Raw genomic sequence first — 24,216 nt, 5'->3', positions numbered from 1 at the left:
TGCCCACTCTCTCCACTGTTATTTAACATAGTACTGGAGGTCCTAGCCACGGCAATCAGACAAAGTAAAGAAATACAAGGAATCCAGATTGGTAAAGAAGAAGTTAAACTGTCACTATTTGCAGATGACATGATACTGTACATAAAAAACCCTAAAGACTCCACCCCAAAACTACTAGAACTGATATCGGAATACAGCAAAGTTGCAGGATACAAAATCAACACACAGAAATCTGTGGCTTTCCTGTATACTAACAATGAACCAACAGAAAGAGAAATCAGGAAAACAACTCCATTCACAATTGCATCAAAAAAAATAAAATACCTAGGAATAAACCTAACCAAAGAAGTGAAAGACTTATACTCTGAAAACTACAAGTCACTCTTAAGAGAAATTAAAGGGGACACTAACAGATGGAAACTCATCCCATGCTCGTGGCTAGGAAGAATTAATATCGTCAAAATGGCCATCCTGCCCAAAGCAATATACAGATTTGATGCAATCCCTATGAAACTACCAGCAACATTCTTCAATGAACTGGAAAAAATAATTCAAAAATTCATATGGAAACACCAAAGACCCCGAATAGCCAAAGCAATCCTGAGAAAGAAGAATAAAGTAGGGGGGATCTCACTCCCCAACTTCAAGCTCTACTATAAAGCCATAGTAATCAAGACAATTTGGTACTGGCACAAGAGCAGAGCCACAGACCAATGGAACAGACTAGAGAATCCAGACGTTAACCCAGACATATATGGTCAATTAATATTTGATAAAGGAGCCATGGACATACAATGGCGAAATGACAGTCTCTTCAACAGGTGGTGCTGGCAAAACTGGACAGCTACATGCAGGAGAATGAAACTGGACCATTGTCTAACCCCATATACAAAAGTAAACTCAAAATGGATCAAAGACCTGAATGTAAGCCATGAAACCATTAAACTCTTGGAAGAAAACATAGGCAAAAACCTCTTAGACATAAACATGAGTGACCTCTTCTTGAACATATCTCCCCGGGCAAGGAAAACAACAGCAACAATGAGTAAGTGGGACTATATTAAGCTGAAAAGCTTCTGTACAGCAAAAGACACCATCAATAGAACAAGAAGGATCCCTACAGTATGGGAGAATATATTTGAAAATGACACATCCGATAAAGGCTTGACGTCCAGAATATATAAGGAGCTCACACGCCTCAACAAACAAAAATCAAATAACCCAATTAAAAAATGGGCAGAGGAACTGAACAGACAGTTCTCCAAAAAAGAAATACAGATGGCCAACAGACACATGAAAAGATGCTCCACATCGCTAATTATCAGAGAAATGCAAATTAAAACTACAATGAGGTATCACCTCACACCAGTAAGGATGGCTGCCATCCAAAAGACAAACAACAACAAATGTTGGCGAGGCTGTGGAGAAAGGGGAACCCTCCTACACTGCTGGTGGGAATGTAAGTTAGTTCAACCATTGTGGAAAGCAGTATGGAGGTACATCAAAATGCTCAAAACAGACTTACCATTTGACCCAGGAATTCCACTCCTAGGAATTTACCCTAAGAACGCAGCAATCAAGTTTGAGAAAGACAGGTGCACCCCTATGTTTATTGCAGCACTATTTACAATAGCCAAGAATTGGAAGCAACCTAAATGTCCATCAATAGATGAATGGATAAAGAAGATGTGGTACATATACACAATGGAATACTACTCAGCCATAAGAAAAGGGCAAATCCAATCATTTGCAGCAACATGGATGGAGCTGGAGGGTATTATGCTCAGTGAAACAAGCCAAGCGGAGAAAGAGAAATACCAAATGATTTCACTTATCTGTGGAATATAAGAACAAAGGAAAAACTGAAGGAACAAAACAGCAGCAGAATCACAGAACTCAAGAATGGACTAACAGGTACCAAAGGGAAAGGGACTGGGGAGGATGGGTGGGTAGGGAGGGATAAGGGGGGGAGAAGTAGGGGGGTATTAAGATTAACATGCATGGGGGGGTAGGAGAAAAGGGAGGGCTGTACAACACAGAGAAGGCAAGTAGTGATTCTACAACACTTTGCTATGCTGATGGACAGTGACTGTAAAGGGGTTTATAGGGGAGACCTGGTATAGGGGAGGGCCTAGTAAACATAATATTCGTCATATAAGTGTAGATTAGTGATACCAAAAACAAAGAAAAAAAAAAAAAGGGCAGTTCCTGTATGGTAACCTCCAACGAGTTCTACACAAGGGTATAAAGGGCATATAAAAGTGTAGGCAAAGGGTATGTTTGTGTTTATACAGAGGATCAAAGCCTAATTGGGCTACCCTGAAAATGAACTAAGATACGATATGAAAAAGAACCTCCAACATCTGCACTCTCTGGAAGACTCATGCCAGAAGATAATCATCAAAAAACCCCAACAAAGATCCATGCACTGCTACAACTGTAGATGCACTCATCCCACCAGTTCCTGGACTTGCCATGGGAATGAGGAAGGAGATATCTAAGCTGGCCTGTGCATACAGTAAAACAACAAATTTGACTGGATCTATACTGTTGGAACTCAACCAAGAATTTGGAGAAGTGCAAATTGTAGCGCTCCAAAGTCTTACAACTACAGACTATTTACTGTTAAAAGAACATATGGCATGTGAACAGTCCCCAGGAATGGGTTGTTTTAATTTGTCTGATTTCTCTCAGACTGTTCAAGTTCAGTTGGACAATATCCACCATATCATAGATAAGTTTTCACAAATGCCTAAGGTGCCTAACTGGTTTTCTTGGTTTCACTGGAGATGGCTGGTAATTACAGGTATGCTTTGGTTATGTAACTATACTCATATTATGTTAATGTGTGTGCGCAATTTAAGTAGTAGCTTAAAACCTATACATGCTGAAGTACTCTACAAGAAGATATGTCAAAGAAATAATCAATCTTCCCATGTTTTCTTCCACCTGATACTTCTATAGCTTTTCTTCTTCCTTCCTAATTACAACCCTTAAATAGAATTCGTGCCTCATATCAAATTTACCGAGTATCATAATTCTTTCAAGTGGTAAAGATACCTCAAGACAAATGCTGGGCATAGAAGCCACAGGGCATAAATATGCAAAGAAGTAAAAAGCTAACCTTTTCAAACAATAAGGCTTCCCTCTCACTTACCAACTTCACATTTCCCTGTATGGCCCCGGAAGATGACTGGTTAGCCAGAGACGGGTAAGATTCCTCAAGGGAGGAACAACCTAAGACAGGCACAGTCGCAGGGGGGCCATCAGGTGAGAAATTGGGGATCAACAGAGGTGAGGCTTAGAACCTCACCCCCCCTGTTCTGAGAGAAATCTTCTGCATACGTGGATGTTTTATTGCCCTGGTCTAGCTTGGATTAACACATAGTCTACAGGCACACACCTGATCATCTACATTTGCTCTCTTACAACACTAAACTATGTTTTCTACCTTTATCTTATATCTACCTACCACTTCAGCATTTTATTAAAAATCATAATAATAAAGAGAGAAATGTGGTATCCACATATAAATCAAGTATAAAAACCAAATGAGTATTCATATTTGAACCGACTGTTTAGAGTTCATAATGCATGAGCAAAACCGAAAGTTTCTGTGATGACTGCCCTTGTACTGTTCACTATGTAACTTATTCATTATGTAAGAATTTGTTCTCCATGTAAGAACTTGTTTGTTATGCCTCAGAAGATTGGAGACTGACGAAAATTAGGCTTGGGGTGGATTAATGATTGTGCATTGAGCATTGACTCCCCTGTACAGAATTTTATTGTCGTTAACAACCATTTGATCAATAAATATGAGAGGTGCCCTCACAAAAAAAAAAAAAAAAAAAAAAAGGACAGACTTCCAATGGTAAAATAAATAAGTAACCGGGATGTAATGTATAGCATAAGGAATATAGTCAAGATATTGTAACCGCTTGGTAGGGGGATAGCTGGAACCTAGAATTATGTATATAAATGTTCAACCACTGTGTTGTACACTTGAAACTAATGTAATGTAATACTGTGCGTCAACTACCCTTCAATAAAAAATAATTATTTAAAAAAAAAAACAAATACTTGTACCCATAACAATGCCAGTATCTTGAGATAAATTTCTTCCAAATTCTCCATAATTTTGAGAATCTAAACTGAGAACCTTTAAGAGGACATGGGAACACTGTGTGCACATGACCACAGGCTGCACCTCGGACAGCTCCTGGCACAGCTTGTCCCTCAGGAGCATCTGCTGGATCACAGAGAATAATTAGCGTCAGTGGCGAAAAAATTCATGAATGCAACAAATGTGAAAAGTGATGTAGTGTGCTTCCCATCTGAAACAGAAATGCCTATCTACCAACTTATGCTTTTATGTAAAATGAAAGATGTTTCTTGCATATATTTTTAAATTAGCAAAGTATCAGAAACAAGGCAGAAATCCTATGATTTAGTTAAATTATACTTTAGGCACATAATGGAATTATATAAATAATAAATTAAAAGAAACAAGGGAATATATTTACCATACAATGGGAAGTGGAAAAAAAGCTACAAAACAGTATGTGTATTTATCTATTTATATAATCTATGTAGAGGAAACATGAATAAAATAAGAACCCAAATAGTAGCAGCATTTGTCTCTGGGCAGAAGATGTAGATGAGTTTTTCTTTGGCTAGTTTAATCTATTAATTTTTCTACAAGGAATGTAGAGAGTAATACATGTACAGAATAGTTTAGATTTACTTCTCGCTCTGCAACTTACCAACTTTTTTCTCTTCAAACATGTTTTATGAACTATGTAACAGAGAAAATGCTCCCATATTAAAAAGCTCCCATATTAAAAAATTAGAAGGGACAAACCAAATAAAGTGCTCATAAATAGCATTGTTTTTATATATTGTCAAATAATTAAAAGGTTGAGAAATGTTACTGAATATTTTCCTCTGGAAAGTGCTCCATTGTAAATCTATGTCCCTATCAAATCCTACCATTTCAGACCAAATCAAAATTGGTATTCTCTTGTATTCCTTCATTTTTGCTAACACGGTCTCAAAAAGGCCCATCTTCAGACCACAGAACTCCTTCAGCCAGGCTGAGGCCGAGAACCAGTGTCAAGTCACTGCCTCTTGAAGGACCCTCCCTGCCTTCCCTGCAGCCCTGGTGTGGGTGTTGAGTGCCCACAGCACAGTACGTGCAGACACACTGTGGGAATGGTGGCACCTGGACAGGCCAGTCGGGAAGGACTGGTGGCTGGTCCATCTGTCTTATTTTTGGTGCTTTGTTTTAACAACATTGTTAGATGCTGTGGTGCCCAGATAACTATCTCGTGTACCTCTTATTATCTCATTGGCAGAAGAGCCACACCACTTAGCATATGCAGCTGCATGGAGCGCCAGGCAGTCTGCAGGCTGCAGGTTCCAAGGAGACAACAACCTGACCCATGGCCCATGTTCTCTGCAGAGCCCAGAGTTGAGGGGACACTGCCAGCAACCTCTCTCCTCCCTTTGGGAAGCTCTGCAGCCCTGATCTACAGCAGACCCTCTGCCCATGTCCCCAGGTGACCTGAAGATGATTCCGGACATGGAAGATTTTTCTTTTGGGAGGCAGAGGTGGGAGTCAGACATGAGGGCCACTGGAGGAGAGAGAACCAGAAAGAAAAGAGTGAACAGAAGGTGGGCTCCAATGACTGAGAAAATCAGAATCAGAAGACTTGTTCTGTGTGCACACATGTGCACGTGTGTATATGTATGTGCATGCACGTGCATGCCTATGATAGGCACACATCCATGCTTTTCTCCAGCCTGGGGCAGACCCTGACTGAGGCCCTCTGTCGGATTTTCTCCACCTCCTGATTTTAGCCCAGTCCCCTCTCCATATGCAGTGCTGCTCTAGATGCCATTTCCATGCCAACAGCTCTCCATCCATCCAAGCACAGCCTTCCTGAGTTCCAGACTCCAGTGTAGTGGCTGGTCCACAACACCCTGACAGCTAAAGACTGTTCAAACACAGCACAGTCCAACACTGAGTCGTGATCCCCTCAGTAAATGGGCTCTAGGCTTTCTGTTCCCCAGGCCCAAATCCTGGCTAATCCCTGACATCCATCTTTCCCTCGGACACAAAGGCTGTGCCTTTCTGGATGTGCTGTCAGCAAGGGCATGTGAGTACAGGCTTCACTGTGACCAACCGAGCACTGTCTCCTTCGATCACTGGAAGCAGGGCCCAGCATCACGCCTGGCACACGGTGGTGAGTGAATGACAGAGCTGTCTGTGGGAGGACCTTGAGCAGCACTCACTAAAGCTCATTACCTGGTCCTTGTGTCTGGAGCGTCACCCCTTACTTCCTTCTTGACCTCTCTGCTCTGCTTGATCATTTCCCCGGATCCATGACATGTGAGTCAGCAAAGACTTGTCATCACACCCTGAGGAGTGGGACACTCCTACATGCGGCTCAGTGGCTTGAAAAATGTCCCTAGCTTGCCAGGTCAGACCTGCCCTGCAGAGGTTGAGGCATGTAGAGGGAAGGAGCACTCCCTTCTCACCAGTTCCCTCTGGCCCTGTGTCCTGCACGCAAGGCTGCCACCTAGCACCTGGCCCCTTACAAGGAGCAGGCATCTCGGGGCATGCCTTTGGGGTGCTCCCCAGCCCACGGGCATTCTCACCAAGCAGTGTGCCACCCCCAGCCACGGTCCTCTGGGAAGAAGTGGGAAGCTCCTGCCAGTAGGCAGTACCAGTGAAGGTGTCTCCCTCCAGAACAGGGCAGTGCGGGGGTACAGACCCTGCTCCACACGGCTCAACGCCACACCCACCAGGAGGCATTGCAGCCCAGGCCATCCAGACAGGGGCTGGCCTGAGCACTCACCCACCCGCCTGGGCTGCACACGGGGCAGGCGAGCCCTCAGAGCTGGGGCGCAAAGCAGCTTGCACCCATGTCTGGCACCCGCCTCAGGGCCGTGGCTGCCAGCAGGGGACAGGATGCTGGCCAGGCTGGCCAAGGGACAATCATTCATGTTTCGTTCATTAGCTCCCGAATGTGACTGAAGGAACAGGAATCTGGGTGACATAAAGGGCCCCAAACTGCCGCTGTGCAGGGAACAACAGACCAGTGGTCTCCTCACCCACCATGCCTTCAGCCCCTCCAGGTGCCCTTCCCTTGCCCACCTGCACCTTCAGTTGCTAGTCCCATTCAGGGCTGAGCCCCTCCCCATGCACAGGGGATGCCTGACAGGCCCTGCAGACACCCTTGGCTGCCGCCAGGAGAGGGCAGAGGTCACAGGTCACAATGCACAACCTCCCCCCCAGGGAATCATCCAGCCAGAGAGGTCTAAGTGCAGAGCTGACTAACCCCATAGCAGACTCACCCCTTCCCAGTTCTCTCTTGCTTTTTTGATGGTTAAGGAATGTGTGGACACCATGTAGGAAACTGGGTGCCAAAGCAAATCTTGAACACATCCCATATAATGTGCTCTAACGCCGTGTTACATCCACAGCTGTGCTTGTCCTCTGGTCTCGCTGAGTGTGGGCTCCTCTGTGGTAGGAATCAGCCCCAGAGTCTGCAGAGTGAACACTGGGCCTCAAGACTGCTATGGGGCTCGGCTCCTGTTCTTAGGGTAACACAGCTTCGAATGCTGCAGCCACTTAAGCCACATGTCCTTCTGCTCTCACCTAAGCTCTCACTAACCCTAGGAATAAAGCCAGAGAGCAATCCCACCTAGCCATTCACCGTTGTGCACACCGTGAGCATGACAAGCAGCAGCGTTACTGTCAGAGAGGCGTTCAGCTATTCAGGGGAAGCCCAAAAGAAGTCTCAAGAGGTCAGACACATCATCACTTTGTACACACCAAACTGCTGCAGGCTCCACCAGGAGCAGGCAGGCATCCCACTGGCCTCTCCTGGGGGCATGTGGCTCTGACCCCAGGTCAAGAATGGTCATCCTAGGGAGAAAAAGGCACAGGACACATGCTTGTGAGGCTGCGGCAGCGCTGTGAGCATTTCCACTCTGCCTTGCCGCTCACTACCTGGCTGACTTATCCTATTCAGGATGAAAGACTTGAGGCTCTCCAGAGACCAAAGAGCAGTGTGGGGCTGCTGGCCAACTAATTTCCAGAGGGGGCATGAGCTGGACCAGCCCCACTACTTCCGTGCCCTCGACTAGAACATGGGGTCCTCCACATGCACAGCAGACACATGTCACGCATGAGGACTGATCACAGGCACTCGAGGGGGGACCTGGCGGAATTGGACCTGTGAATTCCCTGTAAAGACGGTGCAAGAGAAATCCCTTCTAACCCCTAATCCTTAAGTCTGCAGCCACAGCACACTGCCAATAGGCTTTTTGTGGGGGGAGTCCTACAGAGAAATGAGTGCACTTTAAATGCTGAGATTTTTCGTTCTCTAGAGGGCTGAGTCAGAAGATGGAGACAAAGAGTGGAGAAGAGTGCCACGCTCACACCTTATCCTCTCCCAAGTCCACTATTTCACACTGCTGGAAACCAGGAAAATGTGAAGTGTAACAGGAAACACGGATTCAAGGTCAGACAACACCTGCTTCCACAGAGGGTTAGAAACCTTCTCTTTCTCTGTGGGTCAAAGACTAAAAATTGAGGAATGTTTCCTGCTGACAGATTCAGAGAAAAAAATCAGCGCTCCAGGCACCTGAGGGAGGGATCAGAACACAAGCACATGGGGAGGGCAGAAACGCAAGGGACGCGGAGGAGGAAGGGCAGTTTGTGAAGGGTGAGAGTGGCAGCAGTGACATCTTGGCTGTGAAATACTGTTCATGCTTTTTATAAATATGTCAGAAAAAGGAAAAACAGAAACCAGAAGTCATGCTGTGAGGGGGCATTTATGCACTAAATCCTAATTCTCCCTGATACAGGCTTCTGTGAATGAAACCCCCCTTAAGAAACTGTACAAATGAAAAATGGGGGTGGGTGGAAAAAGAGCTCTGCCCTTGACCTGTCACACCCAGGTATGCAGAATGCATCACATAAATATACCCAGGTACATACATCAGATAAATACACAGGATGGATCGGTTACCATCCAGCAGATAAGAAACTGTCACCAGCATTCACACGTTACCTTCCTGATTAGGGCAAACTATGTAATATAGTTTGGTGCCAAATGCTATCTATGCCCAAGCAAATCACAGATGTGTAAAAGAGAGTTGTGTTTATATGTGTAATCTCAAGATTAGTCATTTGCAGGGAGATTTCAATGTTTTCACCACTGGTACTCAACACAGAAAAATAGAGACTAAGGTTGACTTCCCAGAGTTCCAGATAAGAGTTCAAATGTTCAATTTTTGAAAAACTACCTTATGGGCATTTTAAATCTCATCAAATGATTTTTCACTAAATGATACCTTAATTCAAACTGCACTGCTACTTCTTGCACACATTGTATGTGAAAAGTGGCTCTTGTTGTGCACGAGGTAATATAGTGCATATGCACTGCCCTGTATGGCTGCGCTGCCCAGCATGGAGCCACAAGTGGCTACTGCACACTCGAAATGTGGCCAGCCCAAACCAAGATGCTCTGTAAGTGAAAATACACATGGCATTTCAAAGACTTAGCATGTGCGGGCACACACACAGGCACACACATACACACAGTAATGTCTCCTTACACATTTCTCTGTGGATTACATGTTGTGAAGAACAGAGTTAACATAGCAGGCTGAGACTGCTCTCTTTAGAATAGACTTCTTGCAAAGTTGACCCTTCTGGCATCTGGGAACATGACTGGTAAACAGTTCCCCCCTCTGTTCATGGATGTAAACTGCTCCCTAAATGATTAGAGGGAAGCGTTCTGGCTCAGCTCTTTGCACAGACGATGTGGTATGTACTGAACACTTGTTTTCCTTCGATTGCATTGACTGTGGTTAGTCATGCAGGCACTGTATGGCCAACCCAATAAAGCCCTGGGCTCCTTGGTGAGCATCTCTGATGGACATCGCTCCACATCCCACACACTGCTGGAGAATTACATCTGTTCCTGGGAGAAGACTCCTGGAAAATCACACCTGGTTTCTCCTGGACTGGCCACCATGCCCTTTTCCCTTTACTGACCTGACTTGAATCCTTTTGCTGTAATAAGTCTTATCTGTGAGCAAGACTACATGCTGAGTCCCATGAGTCCTTCTAGGAAATTCCAAACCTGGGGTTGGTCTGGGGACCCTGACGTAGTTGGTATCAGGAGTGGGATTCACTAGCCTAACACTGACTCTCTAAGATGTGGTGGGAGCTAGCTCAGAAAAGGAGGATGACAGGGTCAGGATGACAACCTCTGGTGCCAGTCAGCTCCAGAGTTATCCTTGTCAGCACAGTTGTTGTATGTAAGAGGAAGAGTTACCTAGAAATCCCACAATGATAGGTCCAACCCCTGAAGAGCTGGCGTGCTGGATCTTGGGACTGTTCTGGCTAACATGCATGAAAAAGTACAGCCCAGGCCATGCCTTTGGGTTTTGTTCTGTCCTCCAGGTGGGAGAAGCAAGACTACCAATACCCTTAAGATACCAAATATTATTAAAAGTTTGAGTTACTCTCTCCTTCAAGTGGGAGAAATAAAAACTAAATCAGGTCACTGAGGCTGAAGCAAAGCTATAGATAAACTACCTCATTTCTAGCCAGAATCCCAAGGCAGCTATGTTAACCCCATAAATGGTGGATTTAATGCCAGAAACTTAGGTAAAAGTCAATGAGAAGGGGGGAGGGTAATAAAAATGTATTTTGTGACTATTGCATCAAAATGTATGACAAAAGCTGCTGTCAGATGTTATGTGCTCACAAGTTCATAAACACTGAGGGGATTAACCCAATCCACGAAAGCTGCAAAAAAGAAAAACACATCAACAGGCCATACCTTCCTGTTTCAGCCACTGGAGGCAGGCTGTAATTCATACCCGTTGAATATATTAGAAATAGACCGAATCTCCATTTTTGTAGACACACTTTTAGAGTTTTCAAAAGCAGTTTTTAGTCTGGAATGAGCTCTCATGAAACAGATATCTGCCCCTGTGACGCTGATGATTTTCCAGCTGGCTGTACGTATTTCTGACTGGTAATTTAGACCCTAAGACCAAGGAAACAAAAGGGCTTAGGGAAGCCTCACCACAGCACAGGCGGTGTTCTACATGCACAATGCACTATCACTCAGCCTTCTCCTGATGCTGCAGTTATTATTATCCCAAATTTAAAGGTGAAATGGAGACTCAGAGAACTTAAATGTCAAAAGAGCCATAAAATAAGTAGCACAACACAGACATTAAGTCAGGGCTTTAGGCTCCAAGCCCCATGGTCTTTCTGCAGCTCTGAGGCCTTCATTTAAATTCTGGGCGTTCTTATTGCTTTAATACCAGCCAAAGGCATTTTTAATTTCAAAAATGAACATCACAATTCCCTTGCATCCCTGAATTTCTTCTCATGGTGGTTGTGGAGCCTGGCCTGTGTGTACTGCTCCTCCGTTAGCACAGGTCAGAGGTCATGATGGTTCCAGACATTCCCATCACCCTGTGAGCAAAGCTCTCTGCATTTGGGCTGCCAATGTGCTCCCAGCAGCAGGTCCAGGGGCTTGCTGCCTCTTCACAGGTTAACAGTGGAGGTGTCTGAACCTAAAGAGTATATTTTCCAAAGCAAACATCCTTCGCCTCTGTGCCTCGGCCCCATTTCATGCTTTTCCTTGGCATCTAAGGTAAAGGGCTGCGAGCTTCCACTGCGTTTTCCTTCCCACTTTCCAAACCCTCTCCTACAGGAGGAGGGCAGGGCCCTGGCACTTCTTCTGGCCTCTGCTTCATCAGGTACTGACAGACGCCCACCAGGCCTCCCCCTCTGCAAGACCCAAGGGCATGAGGCCAATGGGATAAAGGACGAAGGCCACCCAGGGAAGTTCCTACTGTCTGCATCTCATGGGGGTCTGCCTGTGATGTGCTTTGTACCTTCTTATGGAATAGAATGAACCATATCTGTTTACTCAACTTCACAACATTCTTTGAGAAGAAATGCAGAGAAATGGGTCTGCTACACTCGAAGTAGATGCCACTGCTGCTCAGATAAAATGCGATTCTACACGTCACTGAGCTGCCTTGTACACATGGCTTGTGCTGGACCAGTTGCAGAGTATGCTTTTGTGCCTCTTCCAATTCAGGGCACATGCAGGCCTGCAGCAGGTAATCAAGTGGGGTGCAAAGGGCAGGGGTCAAATGGTGTGAAGTACACAAACATGCCTGAACAAGCATTGCACAAAAGCAGGAACCCGTACCACCTGTTACCCAATCACGGTCACAGAAGCACAGTACTGATGTGGAAGAACCCTGCCAGCTGGCTGCTTAGCCCCCACCTTGAAGGAGAGAAAACCGGGGCTGACAAAGTGCATCTCATAGTGCAAGGGTTGGCCACAACAGTGGTCCCCTCATGGTGGGGCACAGAGGGAAGAGATGTCCCATTCCCGGATCCAGATTCCATCAGGAACATGTGCATGAACAAGAGGGAGATCATCTTCAGGGTCACGCTCCTCAGGCCCAGGCCTCCAGAGACACCATGGGCTTCCTGTACAGCACACACGGCAGAGCACGACATGACACGCGGCTCTTATATGCTTCCTTATCCACATGTGGACAGCTGCCTGGCAGAATAGGAAACCTTTCTAAGAGTAACATGTTTTGCAAAAACAGAAACAACACAATAATAACATCGATCTCAGGCTCATCCCTGGAGGCCTGAAGGAAATTCAAGAAGGTGTTAAAAAGCACACAGCCTCAAGGTGCTGCGAAGTCCACATGTGCGCTGACATTCAGAAACACTCGTGCAGAGGCCACACACAGAGGTCACACACACTCAGGCTGCCAGCCTGCAGCCTGTGGAAAACCTAAAAGTAAGTCCAGGCATTTGCAAAAGCAGTATTGGGGGCTCTTTGACACATGTGAGGAAGTTAAGTGGCTTTGTTACAATGGCCAGAGAAGGTGACAAGGACTGATCAGAATTCTCTCTGATGTGCTGGGAACACTGTCCTGGTCAGAGCTTTATTCTGTGAGACGCACACTAAATGTCCTCACTCACCCTGCCCCCAGGAACCAACACCCTCCTTACAGGGCAGCTCCCCCTGTCCTGACACCTCCAGGGCTTTTAATGATACCACTCATGGCCTCCAGCCAGGCAGACACTGGGGAGAAGCTAATGGCGGGGGCACATCTTCCTGCTCAGCTGACAAGCTCTTAGCTCCTATGACAAATGCATGTCGCTGGGTAGGTACCCACAGTGAGCCCTGGTGGGTGGACAGAGCATTTGCCTTTGCACGTTTGACACCTGTGTGCCTACCTCAAGAAGATCTCATTGGGGGTCCCTGTTTCCTGATAAAAGCCGGTCACATTGGCCAAATCCTGGCCCCCATTCTCTGCTGACTGAGTGTTCAGAGCCTGGCACACGAGGGCTTGCTCCCCCGTGATGTGAGGGGTGCCCCTCCATGGGATCAAACTGGCAAGTCCCCACGTACCTGCTGCAGCCTTGGCAAAGCCCACCAGCTGACTCCACAGGCTGGGGGCCGGATCTGCCCAGCTGGGTCCTCCATGCTCCTTACTTAGGAACTTCCAGCTCCTATTCTTAAAATGCTCGTTGTTTACTAGAAATAATTTAAAATGCTCCCCATGCTATGGAGCCCCCTACTTTCATAAGGCAAATACAGACAGTGATTTACAGACATGTTTCCAGCATCCACAGAAAAACATGCAGATGCTTAGAAGAAAACTGAACCAGAACCGTGGCCAAAAAGCAAAGACCAGTCTGCTTTGCAGGGAAGCACAGGAGTGGGAGAGAATGTGTGCTTCCTGACATCCTGGAAAATAAAATTCTACTGAAGATGCACATTTAGAAATGATCAACTACAGAGCAGAACAGAATCCCAGAAAATACTGAAAGTTGTAACTTGGAGAAACTATGTAATGCCAGAGTACCAGCTGCTTGAGAGAAAGGCGACATAAGCCACGTGTATAATTTTAATTTTTATTAGCCCCTGTGCTCACATGCCACACACCATGAACGGTGGCACCCAAGACATGCACACCCTTCTGAGCACACACTTGCTTCCGCCCCTTCTGGCTGGCTGCAGAGGTGAGGCAGAGCAATCCGTGTGGCAGGTGCGCAGAAGCCAAGGCAAATAGCGACTGAGCAGCTGACAGCAGACAGGTCCCAGTGCACGGAGCTCAGAAAGGTCTGTGCACACAGGCCACTGCTCCTGCAAGAGGGTGAGGGCATGAATAGCCCGGTGATGTGTCAAGGACGGCACTCCTGCCCCTGCACACATGTCATGGCCAGTGCAGCACCCACTCATGACTGAGGACTGTGACGTGCTACAAGGATGCAGAGCTCAGGGCCATGGAGACCCCAAGGCACGGGGGCCTCTGACCCCAGCAGATACCAATGGCCTGTACTACTCACCAGCACAGAGGAACTCAGCGGAAGCATTGATTCCTCCCCCATGCCCTGCAGGACAGGAAACAACCTATACCCATTGAGGTACCCTCTACCCCACCCAGCACGGCGTGAGTTCAGGCAGAGACATCAGAATAGAGCTGGGTTTTGAACAGAGAACCAAAATGCTGACCTTCTTTCAAACTATTGGTTACTAACATTTTCTTCATCTTAAGAAACGTGTTTTAACCTTTAATTTTGAAGTAATTTCAGACATGGAGAGAAGCTGAAGAAACAGTACAGGGCTTCCCCCCGCGCTGCACCCGGGCCTTCCGCACAATGACATTTCACAACGTTTGCCATTCTTTCTCCTTCATCTGTTTTCTTCTGAACAACTTGAGCCCATATAAAGGGCAGGGACAGCCCTTTATGATTCACCATGTTTCCTGAAACCAAGGGCATTTTTCTGAAAATCACAGAACAATTACCAAAATCAGGAAACAGGCCCAATGCAGGACACCATTTCACTCACTGACCTTATTCTGGCTTTGTCCACCACCACCCTGTGTTTCCAGGAAAAAGCCTAGTAAGGATCATCTGTGGCATGTATTGTCTCCTTCTCCATAACCTGAGCCATTAAATGGTGTTTCTCTGTCCTGAGAAAGTTTCCCTTTAAAAATCATAAGAAAGAAATCAAGCTGGGAAAGCCCTTCCAGAGAGTGTATGAAAATTTGAGAAAAACCAAGACTATGAGCCTCAGGAATGCTCACCAGCCCCCTCTGTCTAGTATGTGTTGGGACTATTGGGCGCTGGGTGCTGGGTCCACTGAATCTGATCCACAGAGTGGCTGAGAAGCCACAGGCAGAGTGGGTCCACCAAAGGACACTCCGGAGGACCTGCCCGCCTCATGCGTCTTACGCCCCTGCGAGTGGCATGTCGCATCCCCATGCAAATTTGCTGCAGTGGCCTCACCATGAACTGAATATTCAGTAAACCATGGTGCAAACACATGCCAATCCATCCCTCTTGGGACAGACATGGAAAACCAGAATTTCAATAGGAGGAAAAAAGTACCAAGTTTCTGAGATGAGAAAAATAAAACCACAGTCACAAAAGTGATCTCTAGGACCTTCAATGCATGTCAACTATGTGTACACTGACCTGTCCTTTCCTGGTCAACAAATGAGGGTGGAAATGGCTTGCAGTTGTCAGGTATCCCAGCAAATCAAGGCAGATGTTCAAGCAATTCTTATGGGTCTGACACATGGAAAGGGGCCTCCCTCCCATCAGGCAAGTCCCCAGGAGCAGCTGAAGGCGGAGCTGTCCCCAGGCTGCACCCAACGCCAGCCCTGGCAGCACCTGCTGGGGTGTCACTAAGGCTGGCGGAATCTGGTGCCAGGTCTGCTCATGAGCCGTCACAGCAGAGACGCACCCAGTGCCCAGCTCCCCACATCACCCTCGCGGTGAGCCGTAAACCTAAGCAATGCTCTCGCCCACTTCGCACAGAAGCAATTCGCCCAGGTGACTGGGCTGAAGCCAGACTTCACTCAGGGGTCTCACGTTGTCAAAGGGGTGACACTTCACCGCTTGGCACAAAGATGCCATCTAGTCTGGAAGGAGGCCCCATGGGTAAGAAGTTGTGTGGAATAAAGCAGCTTTAGAGCTAATGGTCCATAACCTTCCATTCTGGCCAGAAAATAATTAAAGAGTCTGACTAGATTTCTGGTTTTTGAAATAATTTTCAGTTTATGAAATAAACCTTTTAAGCATATGAGGCTTTGTCTCTCTCTTCAGCTGGTGCACAGGGAGAGGGCAGCGAGAAAACGCACATCGCTAGGCCACCAGACCCAAGAGGGAGATGCTTGCTCAGCACCCCTCCTTCTGCCTTTGTGATTCTTGGCTGTAAACCATGTCATCTGGCATGCTACTTGCACACCCCAAGTCTTTTTGGAAAGAAAAAAGGTTTTATAAATAATGTCTGTATCTGGGTAAAAGAAACTTATTTGAAGTATTTGGTCTTTCAAAGAAGTGACGTCTTTAGCCAAACATGTTAAAGTGCCATTCACCTGACATTCTGAGAACAGAGAAGCATCCTGTGTGTGAATTTCTCATCTAATCGAATGTCTTTGTAGCAAAAATCCCATCTGACATGCTTGCCTGCCCCCTGCCCTGAGGCCCAGAGCTGTGCTGGGTGCCCCTACAACCTCTGCCCTAGCATAGGGAGGCCACCTGTATTGTGTTTCGATCCATGTTTATAGGGACATCACATATGGATAACTAAGGACTTATTTGGGCCATTATGGGATCATGCACTGACTTAGACCCAAAACCTGGATTTGTCACAGCAAAATATGTAGCCGCTGTGTGACAGTGCAAAGTCATGTGAACTTCACCATCTGTAAAATAGAGCCATGTGTCCTGTCTCACAGGAATGCTGCAGGACCAGCCAAAACTAACATGCTCATATACTAGGAACACTGTGGCAATACAGCGCATGACATCCACATTTAGACATCACTGATGCTGCCATGAACCTAAACTTAACACCAGGCAACGTTTCTTCAGGAACCCCACAGAAGTTAGATGCAAAACCAATGAAATAGTGTTTGGCTTCCACACATATACTCCCTGCCAGGCCTTTTCTGCAGGCAGTTACTGGAAAACACGTCTCCTTTAGACAGGTATATGACAAATTTATTACTCATTGATTTTCCCTTATTTGTCCATCATGAAATTAAAAGATTTTTCAAACTTTCAGCTTAAAGGAAACTCAGGGGATTCAGAACTGAAAGCAACCTTCGCTACTACTTCAGCGGGCATGCCCCCTTGGCCTGCTTGAAGTCAATATGCAAACGGCGGGGTGCCAGTCATATAGTTCAACTGCGCCCAAAGCAGCTGACCATCCTCAGGGCTTGTGAGAACTGACGTAATGGTGCACACACACTCAACATGCAAACATAAATAACAAAAGTGTTTGCTCCTTTTGAATTTGAAGACCCTGTAACAAACATTAAATTTTAACCCAAGATTTTATTTAGCTAATGAACAACTGAATGGCCCACCACCAAAGAACACCTTGACCACAGCCCCTAATCAAATGCCTCAGGAGGGATGTGCAAAAGGTGACCACGGGCCTTGGGCCTGGTGGTGCAGGGCAGCTCTCGCTTGTGAGATGGGACGGCGGGAGAGCCCTCCCTTATCTACACTGGGTGATCCATGATGGAGCGTCTCTACCATGGACATAAGCAAATGCCACATCTGGCTCCCACCTCCCTCTCACCAGCACAGGAAATGTCAAATCCTGACCAGCGAATCAATGAGGAACCACTACAGTCCAAGACACTAGACCTCAGTGAATAACACACCATGTATTTGCAAATACACAAAATTAGCCCCACAAAATGCAGGAAATACTTAGTTTTTTCACCCCAATTGTTATATACAAATTATTTCACAATCATTGTGCATTCGCTGGCAAGTATAGATGTAATGCAGCTCAAAAATGAAATGCCACACATGCTTCATCTGTTTGAGGTTCCATCATTTAGTTGCTGCTATCAAAGCCTGCCCAGGTGAGCGCCTCTGCCGACCGCAAACCAATTCATCCTTGAAACTCCTGATTATTCTCAGCAGGCAAACAGGCTGTCTCACAATAGGGGACAGCCACCTGTCACAGCCATCACCTAAGCTCAGGTCAGAACCCCAGCCTGCATGTGGCCTACATAAAAGAGAACTGATCATGCCCACTGCTGCCCAAGCTGGGTCTCCCCAAATGACACGGCAGCTCTGAAGCAATGCTGCTGACAACCAAGACAGAGGAGCCGGACACATCTTCACTGCTCATTGCTCATTGTTAGTGAACTATATATTCATAACCTACATTTCCTTTATGGAAGGTTCCTGCTGAGTGCTGCCTAATATTGGTTTTATGTAAATCATATACGATCATCTGCAACATGGACCAGCAGAAGATTACTTACTTATGCTCTGGGCTACATTTTATACCAAGCAATCAAACTTCTGCTCCCACCAACTGGACAATGAAATGCATTAAAGCAGCTACAAGAAATCTCTTGCTTAGGGGGAGTAAAACTGCCAATAAAAACTTAAAGACAGGTTAACTTCGGTGTGGAGAACAGCCAATCATAATAAAATGATGTCTGTGAAGAGGTCAAGGCTCAGAAAAGCCTTCTAACCATGCAGAAGTAAGCCCCTCCTGAACTATTTTAACGGCACAGCCCCTGAGTCTCACCTGACTGGCCAGAAGCCAGGATCCAGTCTCAGGGCCAGCCATCTGGTGAGGGGGCAGCCTCAAGGAAGCCCATCCAATGAAGGCTGGCACGGGACACGAACCAGAGACCAGTGAAGCCCGCATGCCCACCTCCACTGGCCATCACTCCCAGGCCATCTCCGGGTGGGCACTGGCCCACGTACGGCTCCAGGGCATGGCTCCCAGGAGGCGAGAACCAAAGGCATGCAAGGCGTCAGCCCATCACCAACGTGAGAAAGGTGAGTTCTCGGAAGCCAAGAGTGCGGAAATGTTTTCCAGAAGTCCAAAGCCTCCGTGCGCATTTATAGCTGTACTTGCATTTCTCCCTCAAGCTATAAACAGTTTCCCCCAACTCTTGTTTGCCAAGAACATGAAAAAAAGTAGTATACAGAGGCAGTCGATGGGATTCACTCTAGTTCTTCCTATTATTAGCCAAAATTATCACAAGTAATCAAGAGAGCAAGAGAAAATGTTTGCTTTCAAAAGCAGCTGTGTGGGATTCGGAGAAGGGCAACTTCAAATGCATCATCTGCTGTCACCCACACATGTCACAGACAGTCCTGTTAAGTTTACTAGTTGTATAAGAATGAAAAGCACCTGAACACAGGTGCATCTTTTTCCAGGTATTCAGCTACCACATATAAAGTTAATAGTGTACACAGCATTTCTAAAATAAATAAAAAGCAAACAAAATGAAAGCTGTGATTTACCCCAAAGTTTATCTTTTTTTAAATTATAGTAAAATAAACATAACATAAAATTTACCATCTTAATCATTTTTAAGTGTGCAGTTCAGTGGTATTAAGTACATTCACACTGTTATGCAACCATCACCATCATCCATCGACAGAGTATTTTTCATTTGCCCAAATTAAAACTCTCTACCCATTCCAAAGTTGATCTTAATCAAAAATTTGAAAAGTCTTCCATAAAACCACAAAGGTAAAAACAAATTACATTTAAGTTCATAAGCACCATATATGCCATTAAAATGAGAAAGCAATAACCACTCTGAGTTTGAGAATTTCCAAACACTTCCTAAATAATAAAGCAGTTTTGGATATAGTAGATCAAATTACATGGTAAAAACTAGAATTCCCTAATTTTTCAATTCTGAACTTATACTTTTAAGTGTTACAATTTCAGCTAACTCTTCTTTCTTCACATTTGATACAATTCCTTCACTTTTCCACACCTAGTATCATTGCCTCAGGTCTTCTAGAACTGACTTCCAAGTGAGACACTATAATATGAAAGTATTTTAAGGAAATTGCCTAGCAAATGTCCTCAATATTCAAGTCTTAATGGTAGGCAACTTTCTTGGTTCTAGTGGCTGATTACTTCAATTTTCATGAAAAACATAAAAGAAATCTGTTTGGCAGTATTTCCCATATTAACTTATAACTTTTTATATAACTGTCTAAAACTATAGAAAACTCATTTCTATGTTCGAAACCCACTTAGATTCCCATAGTAGCACTTAATTTTTAATTAATTTTACAATTGTTTATGCTTCTCAGAATCAGAGTAATGACTCGCCTGAAAGATAAATTGATCTGGAAAATTCATTTCTTCTTTAAATTGTGTTATACTTACTGTTGCTGATGGGTAGTTTGTAAAAATCTTTGTTCCTTTACACATAACATGTTCATATAGTTTTCTTACTAAGACTTTCAGAATACAGAGAGGCTTGAAGAACATTTAACCGTGTTCTAAGCAAACTTCCCTATAACCAGAGTAAATATGCTCAAAGCCACAGATATAGACCTGAATAGGTGATGACAAACCAAACAGACAGATGTATGGACTTCTCTGAAAACAATAGGGCCAGTGATGTAATCTGCCCTTGTTCATGAGTAAAAAAAATTAAGATCCTATTTTCCCAAAATACTGTGTTTTTCATTAGAATTCACAATACAAAACTACCTTACTGACCACTTAAGAATGGCACCCCAATAACCATACTAACTGGTTAACATGCTATCTATAATAAAAGTAGAGTAAATCCCAACAGATAAATTCTAACTATCACAGAGTCCATTATGATTCATTTTTTATGGCTAGAAAATACACAGGAAATGTCAGCAAGCCTCTCTTCCAAACCCAGCAGAAGTATCCTGGGATGCAAACAGACATGTTTTGATGGGACACAGGAGACTGTGGGAATAAATAAATCTTAAGCCTGTGCAGACAAGATGCAGCATTTTGTATATTTTCCTCAGGACTGGCTAGGTCTTGATGAAAGTGCCTTAAATTAAAAACCTTGCATGGGAAAAAATAAAACAAGGATCCAGAGGATAACACACTCCATTTTGCTTCATTTTGTCTGTTACAAAGTTCTTTTCAGACATTTTTTTCCTCCATCATGTTTCTTTCAAAGTAACACAAACCACCGTAATTACATCTTCCAGCCACATACACCTATGAGAAACTACATGGCCTTAACCATGTCCAGCTCTAAGACACCCATTTTACTGTTTTATTCATAAAGATGCTGAAGGTTGTAAGGATATAACATCTGACCAGCTCTGCTCTTACTCTGACTACAAGTGAGGCCTGGACTACGGACTCCAGGTATATTCCACGCTAGCCAATACTGGTGTTTTTACTTAATAAACAAGCACAACCAACAAAAGAAACAACTTTGAAACTAAAATATTTAACTTTCTAAGACAACCAGTTTCCCTTAAATATCCAAAACAACTATCTAAATCTATCTCTTTTCCAAATAAAAACAGATCTCTGAGCTCAGGTTATAATTCATTGTAGTTAATAGTCCATTTTTTTTTTTGCTTGTTTCAGTCGATATGTAATCCTGCAATAAAGCAACAGCTAAGAAAATGAGATCTAAATTAAGCAATATTTCTCAGTTTTTCCACTGATATAAAACTTCAGGGGAATAAAATGCATTTACCTGTATTCCTGTCTGGTAAGATACAGCAATGCTTCTGCAGAATGCCAGGCAAAACCTGTTTCAAAACAAATAAATAAAATACTTGGGGTTATCATTCAGGTAGAAGAAGGCATCTCATTAGCTGCTGCAAGGGTTTCTCTAATAAGGTCGTTCAATGTTGCACAAAGTCATCATGCCCAGAATGATCTAACAAATTAAACAGTACAGAGAAAGTTTGATGACATACATTTTTCATCAAAAAGGTTAATCAGGTAGGTGTGCTGATTACATATGCTGTTCCCACCATTCCCACAATGGTAATGCAGTTCTGCGTAATGTATGCCCCTAATGGATCCTGAGAGTATCTTGAAAGCTGCACTCAAGGGACTCCTACAATAAGGCAAATGGGCCCACCAATTTTTGTGATGGCTTTTAAAATATTAGATGCAATTAGATACAATGAGAATGGAGGGTGATTGGAACAGAATGCTAGATCTGTCTTCTAGCATCTGAGCAGGAGCTTTTATCCAGGATGAGTCACAAAGAAAAATGTGAAAGAAAAGCCTGTGTTTTCATTCACTTTTTGGTAGTAAAAGATGAAGAAATTATCTTATTTGATAAATGAAGGTAAAGTGAAAATAAGAGAAAATGCCTTTCACAAGAAAATACAGCCATGTAAGGTCACTGCAAAGCACAGCCTGGAAGAATTTGCTACTGAAGCCACCTCTGTGTGAAATTTATGATCATGCTTCCTAAACTCAATTAGGGTAAAAGCTGAACTTCCGTCTTCCCTCCTCAACACTCCAGGATGAAGCTGCACCATGCCTCACCCCTCTGTGACCAGCACCATGGAAATCCTCGGCCAAGCATTACTTATGCTGCAATGGTTTGCTCAGTGGACAGGGAGAAAAGAGCCGTGTTCTCAGGGAACACCGCTCATGACCTTGATTAGCCTGCAGTCTACCAAGTGCCCAGCAGGTGCTAATAAATGTGATAAATATTCACAGAAGTTTTTCTCTGGAATAAGGATTCCCTTCTCTTCTGAGCCCATTATCCCTGTGCATGGAAGAAAAAACCAGTTCTCTCCCAATAATAATCGCAAACAAGACAACATCACCAATTTTCGACTCTGAACAAATCTTAAGGTGCAGAAAGTAAAGCAAGAATCAAGTCAGTACCTAGGAAATACTGTACAAAATGTGGAATTTAGAAGTTCAAATATGTGTTTCTTACTTGTGTGAAGCTGCCTGTTTAGCTGGGACACAGAGAAATGGTTGTGGAACAATCAGGGATCAGTTAAACACTGAACTTTGTGAAACAAGAAGTGTCAACCCCTGACCCTGCCATGTAGGTGGCATCAACCTCCTGTCAGTCAGCCACGTCTGAGACTGTGGGTCCCTCTTGGCACCATCCTCTCGCCCACCAGCCCCGGGCCCTCACTGCCCCGTAATGCAGTGACGCAGACACACACGCACACGCGCTGGGCTCCCTGCCAACCCACCTCGTTCTCTCCCCATGTCCAACACACCTGCTCACTGACCTTTCCCAGAACTTCCCAACGGGCCCTACAGGTCAGTGCCAGGCCTGAGAACAGCCTCCCTTAAGAGAAACACACCATCTTGAACCCTGTAAAACGCTGCCCGCGACGGGACCCGCCTGAGGATGCAGACAGTCCCCGGGACCAGGCCCCAGGCGCCCGCAGGCCCTGCGAGGCCACAGGATCCCGTGCCCCCCCCCCACCGCCTGCGGCTCCTCCCAAGGGGTTCTGCGAGGCGGCGGCCCCCAGGCGACACCCCAGATGCTCGGGAGGCCCCCAGTGCCCCCCACGTCAACCCTCCGCTCTGAACCAGTGCGGCGGACCTACTGCCCGCAGGGGCTTCACGGAGAGGCCGGGCGCCGGGGGCACCCCAGCACCGCACCGGGGGCACTGCCCCGGGGCAGACATGCCGCGGGTGCGGAGGGAACCTGCTGGAGAGGGTCACCCAGGGGCCGGGCGGGACCCTTCCAGGCGTGAGGTGGGGGTCGCGCAGGACGACCGGCTGTGTGAGGGTCCGGGCGTGTGAGGTGAGGGTCGTGTGAGGCGAGGACACGGGGACCGGCTGCGTGAGGTGAGGGTCACAGACCTGACCGGCGTGTGAGGCGCGTGCCGCGGGCTGACGGCGGATGAGCGGGGCGGGACCCAGCCACGCGCTGACCAGCCCGGCCGACGCGGTCCTTCGGGCGCCCCGGGGCCGCTCTGCCCCCGCAGCCGCTCGCGCCTGGTGTCGGCCGAGGAGCCGCCTGGCCGCCCGGGGGCGGCAGCGCGCGCGGCCCCTCCCCCCCAGACGCGCCCCGGGCGGCAGCGAACGCGCGGAGCCGCCCCGCGCCCGCCTGGCGGCTGGGGAACGGTGACTGTGCGGCGGCTCCCCGGGGCCCCCTCGGCGCCACCCCCGCGCACTCGAAGAACCCGCGCCCGCCGCGCCCTCCAGAAGCTGCCCGGCCACCGCCCGTCCGGCGTGCCGACCCCGGGCCGCGCTCCCCGCTCCCGGGGCCACCCTGAGGGGCGCGCCAGGCCCGAGCCCGGGCCCCGGAGGGAAGCGTGGGCCTGGGGCAGAGAACACGGGCGTCCGCCGGGCCAGGGGAACAGACCCTCCCCGCCTCTCCCGG

At 46.2% G+C, this 24,216-nt stretch overlaps 1 protein-coding gene across 5 annotated transcripts in view; it reads right to left on the bottom strand.

Moving 5' to 3' along the window:
- Positions 1-24,216, bottom strand: part of LOC130684399 (disks large-associated protein 2-like) — a 386,173-nt gene that overhangs the window by 280,903 nt on the left and 81,054 nt on the right. For all 5 annotated transcript variants that reach the window (XM_057505039.1, XM_057505042.1, XM_057505038.1 and 2 more), the window contains one exon: positions 21,592-21,646. In XM_057505039.1, the coding sequence (XP_057361022.1) occupies positions 21,592-21,646 (55 nt within the window). The remainder of the gene's footprint in view (positions 1-21,591; positions 21,647-24,216) is intronic.

The sequence above is a fragment of the Manis pentadactyla genome, chromosome 7 (genome assembly GCF_030020395.1).
Source record: "Manis pentadactyla isolate mManPen7 chromosome 7, mManPen7.hap1, whole genome shotgun sequence".
Taxonomy (NCBI): Eukaryota; Metazoa; Chordata; class Mammalia; order Pholidota; family Manidae; genus Manis; species Manis pentadactyla.
The sequence above is the reverse complement of the archived record's forward strand: the minus strand, read 5'-3'. Positions and strand labels throughout refer to the sequence as shown.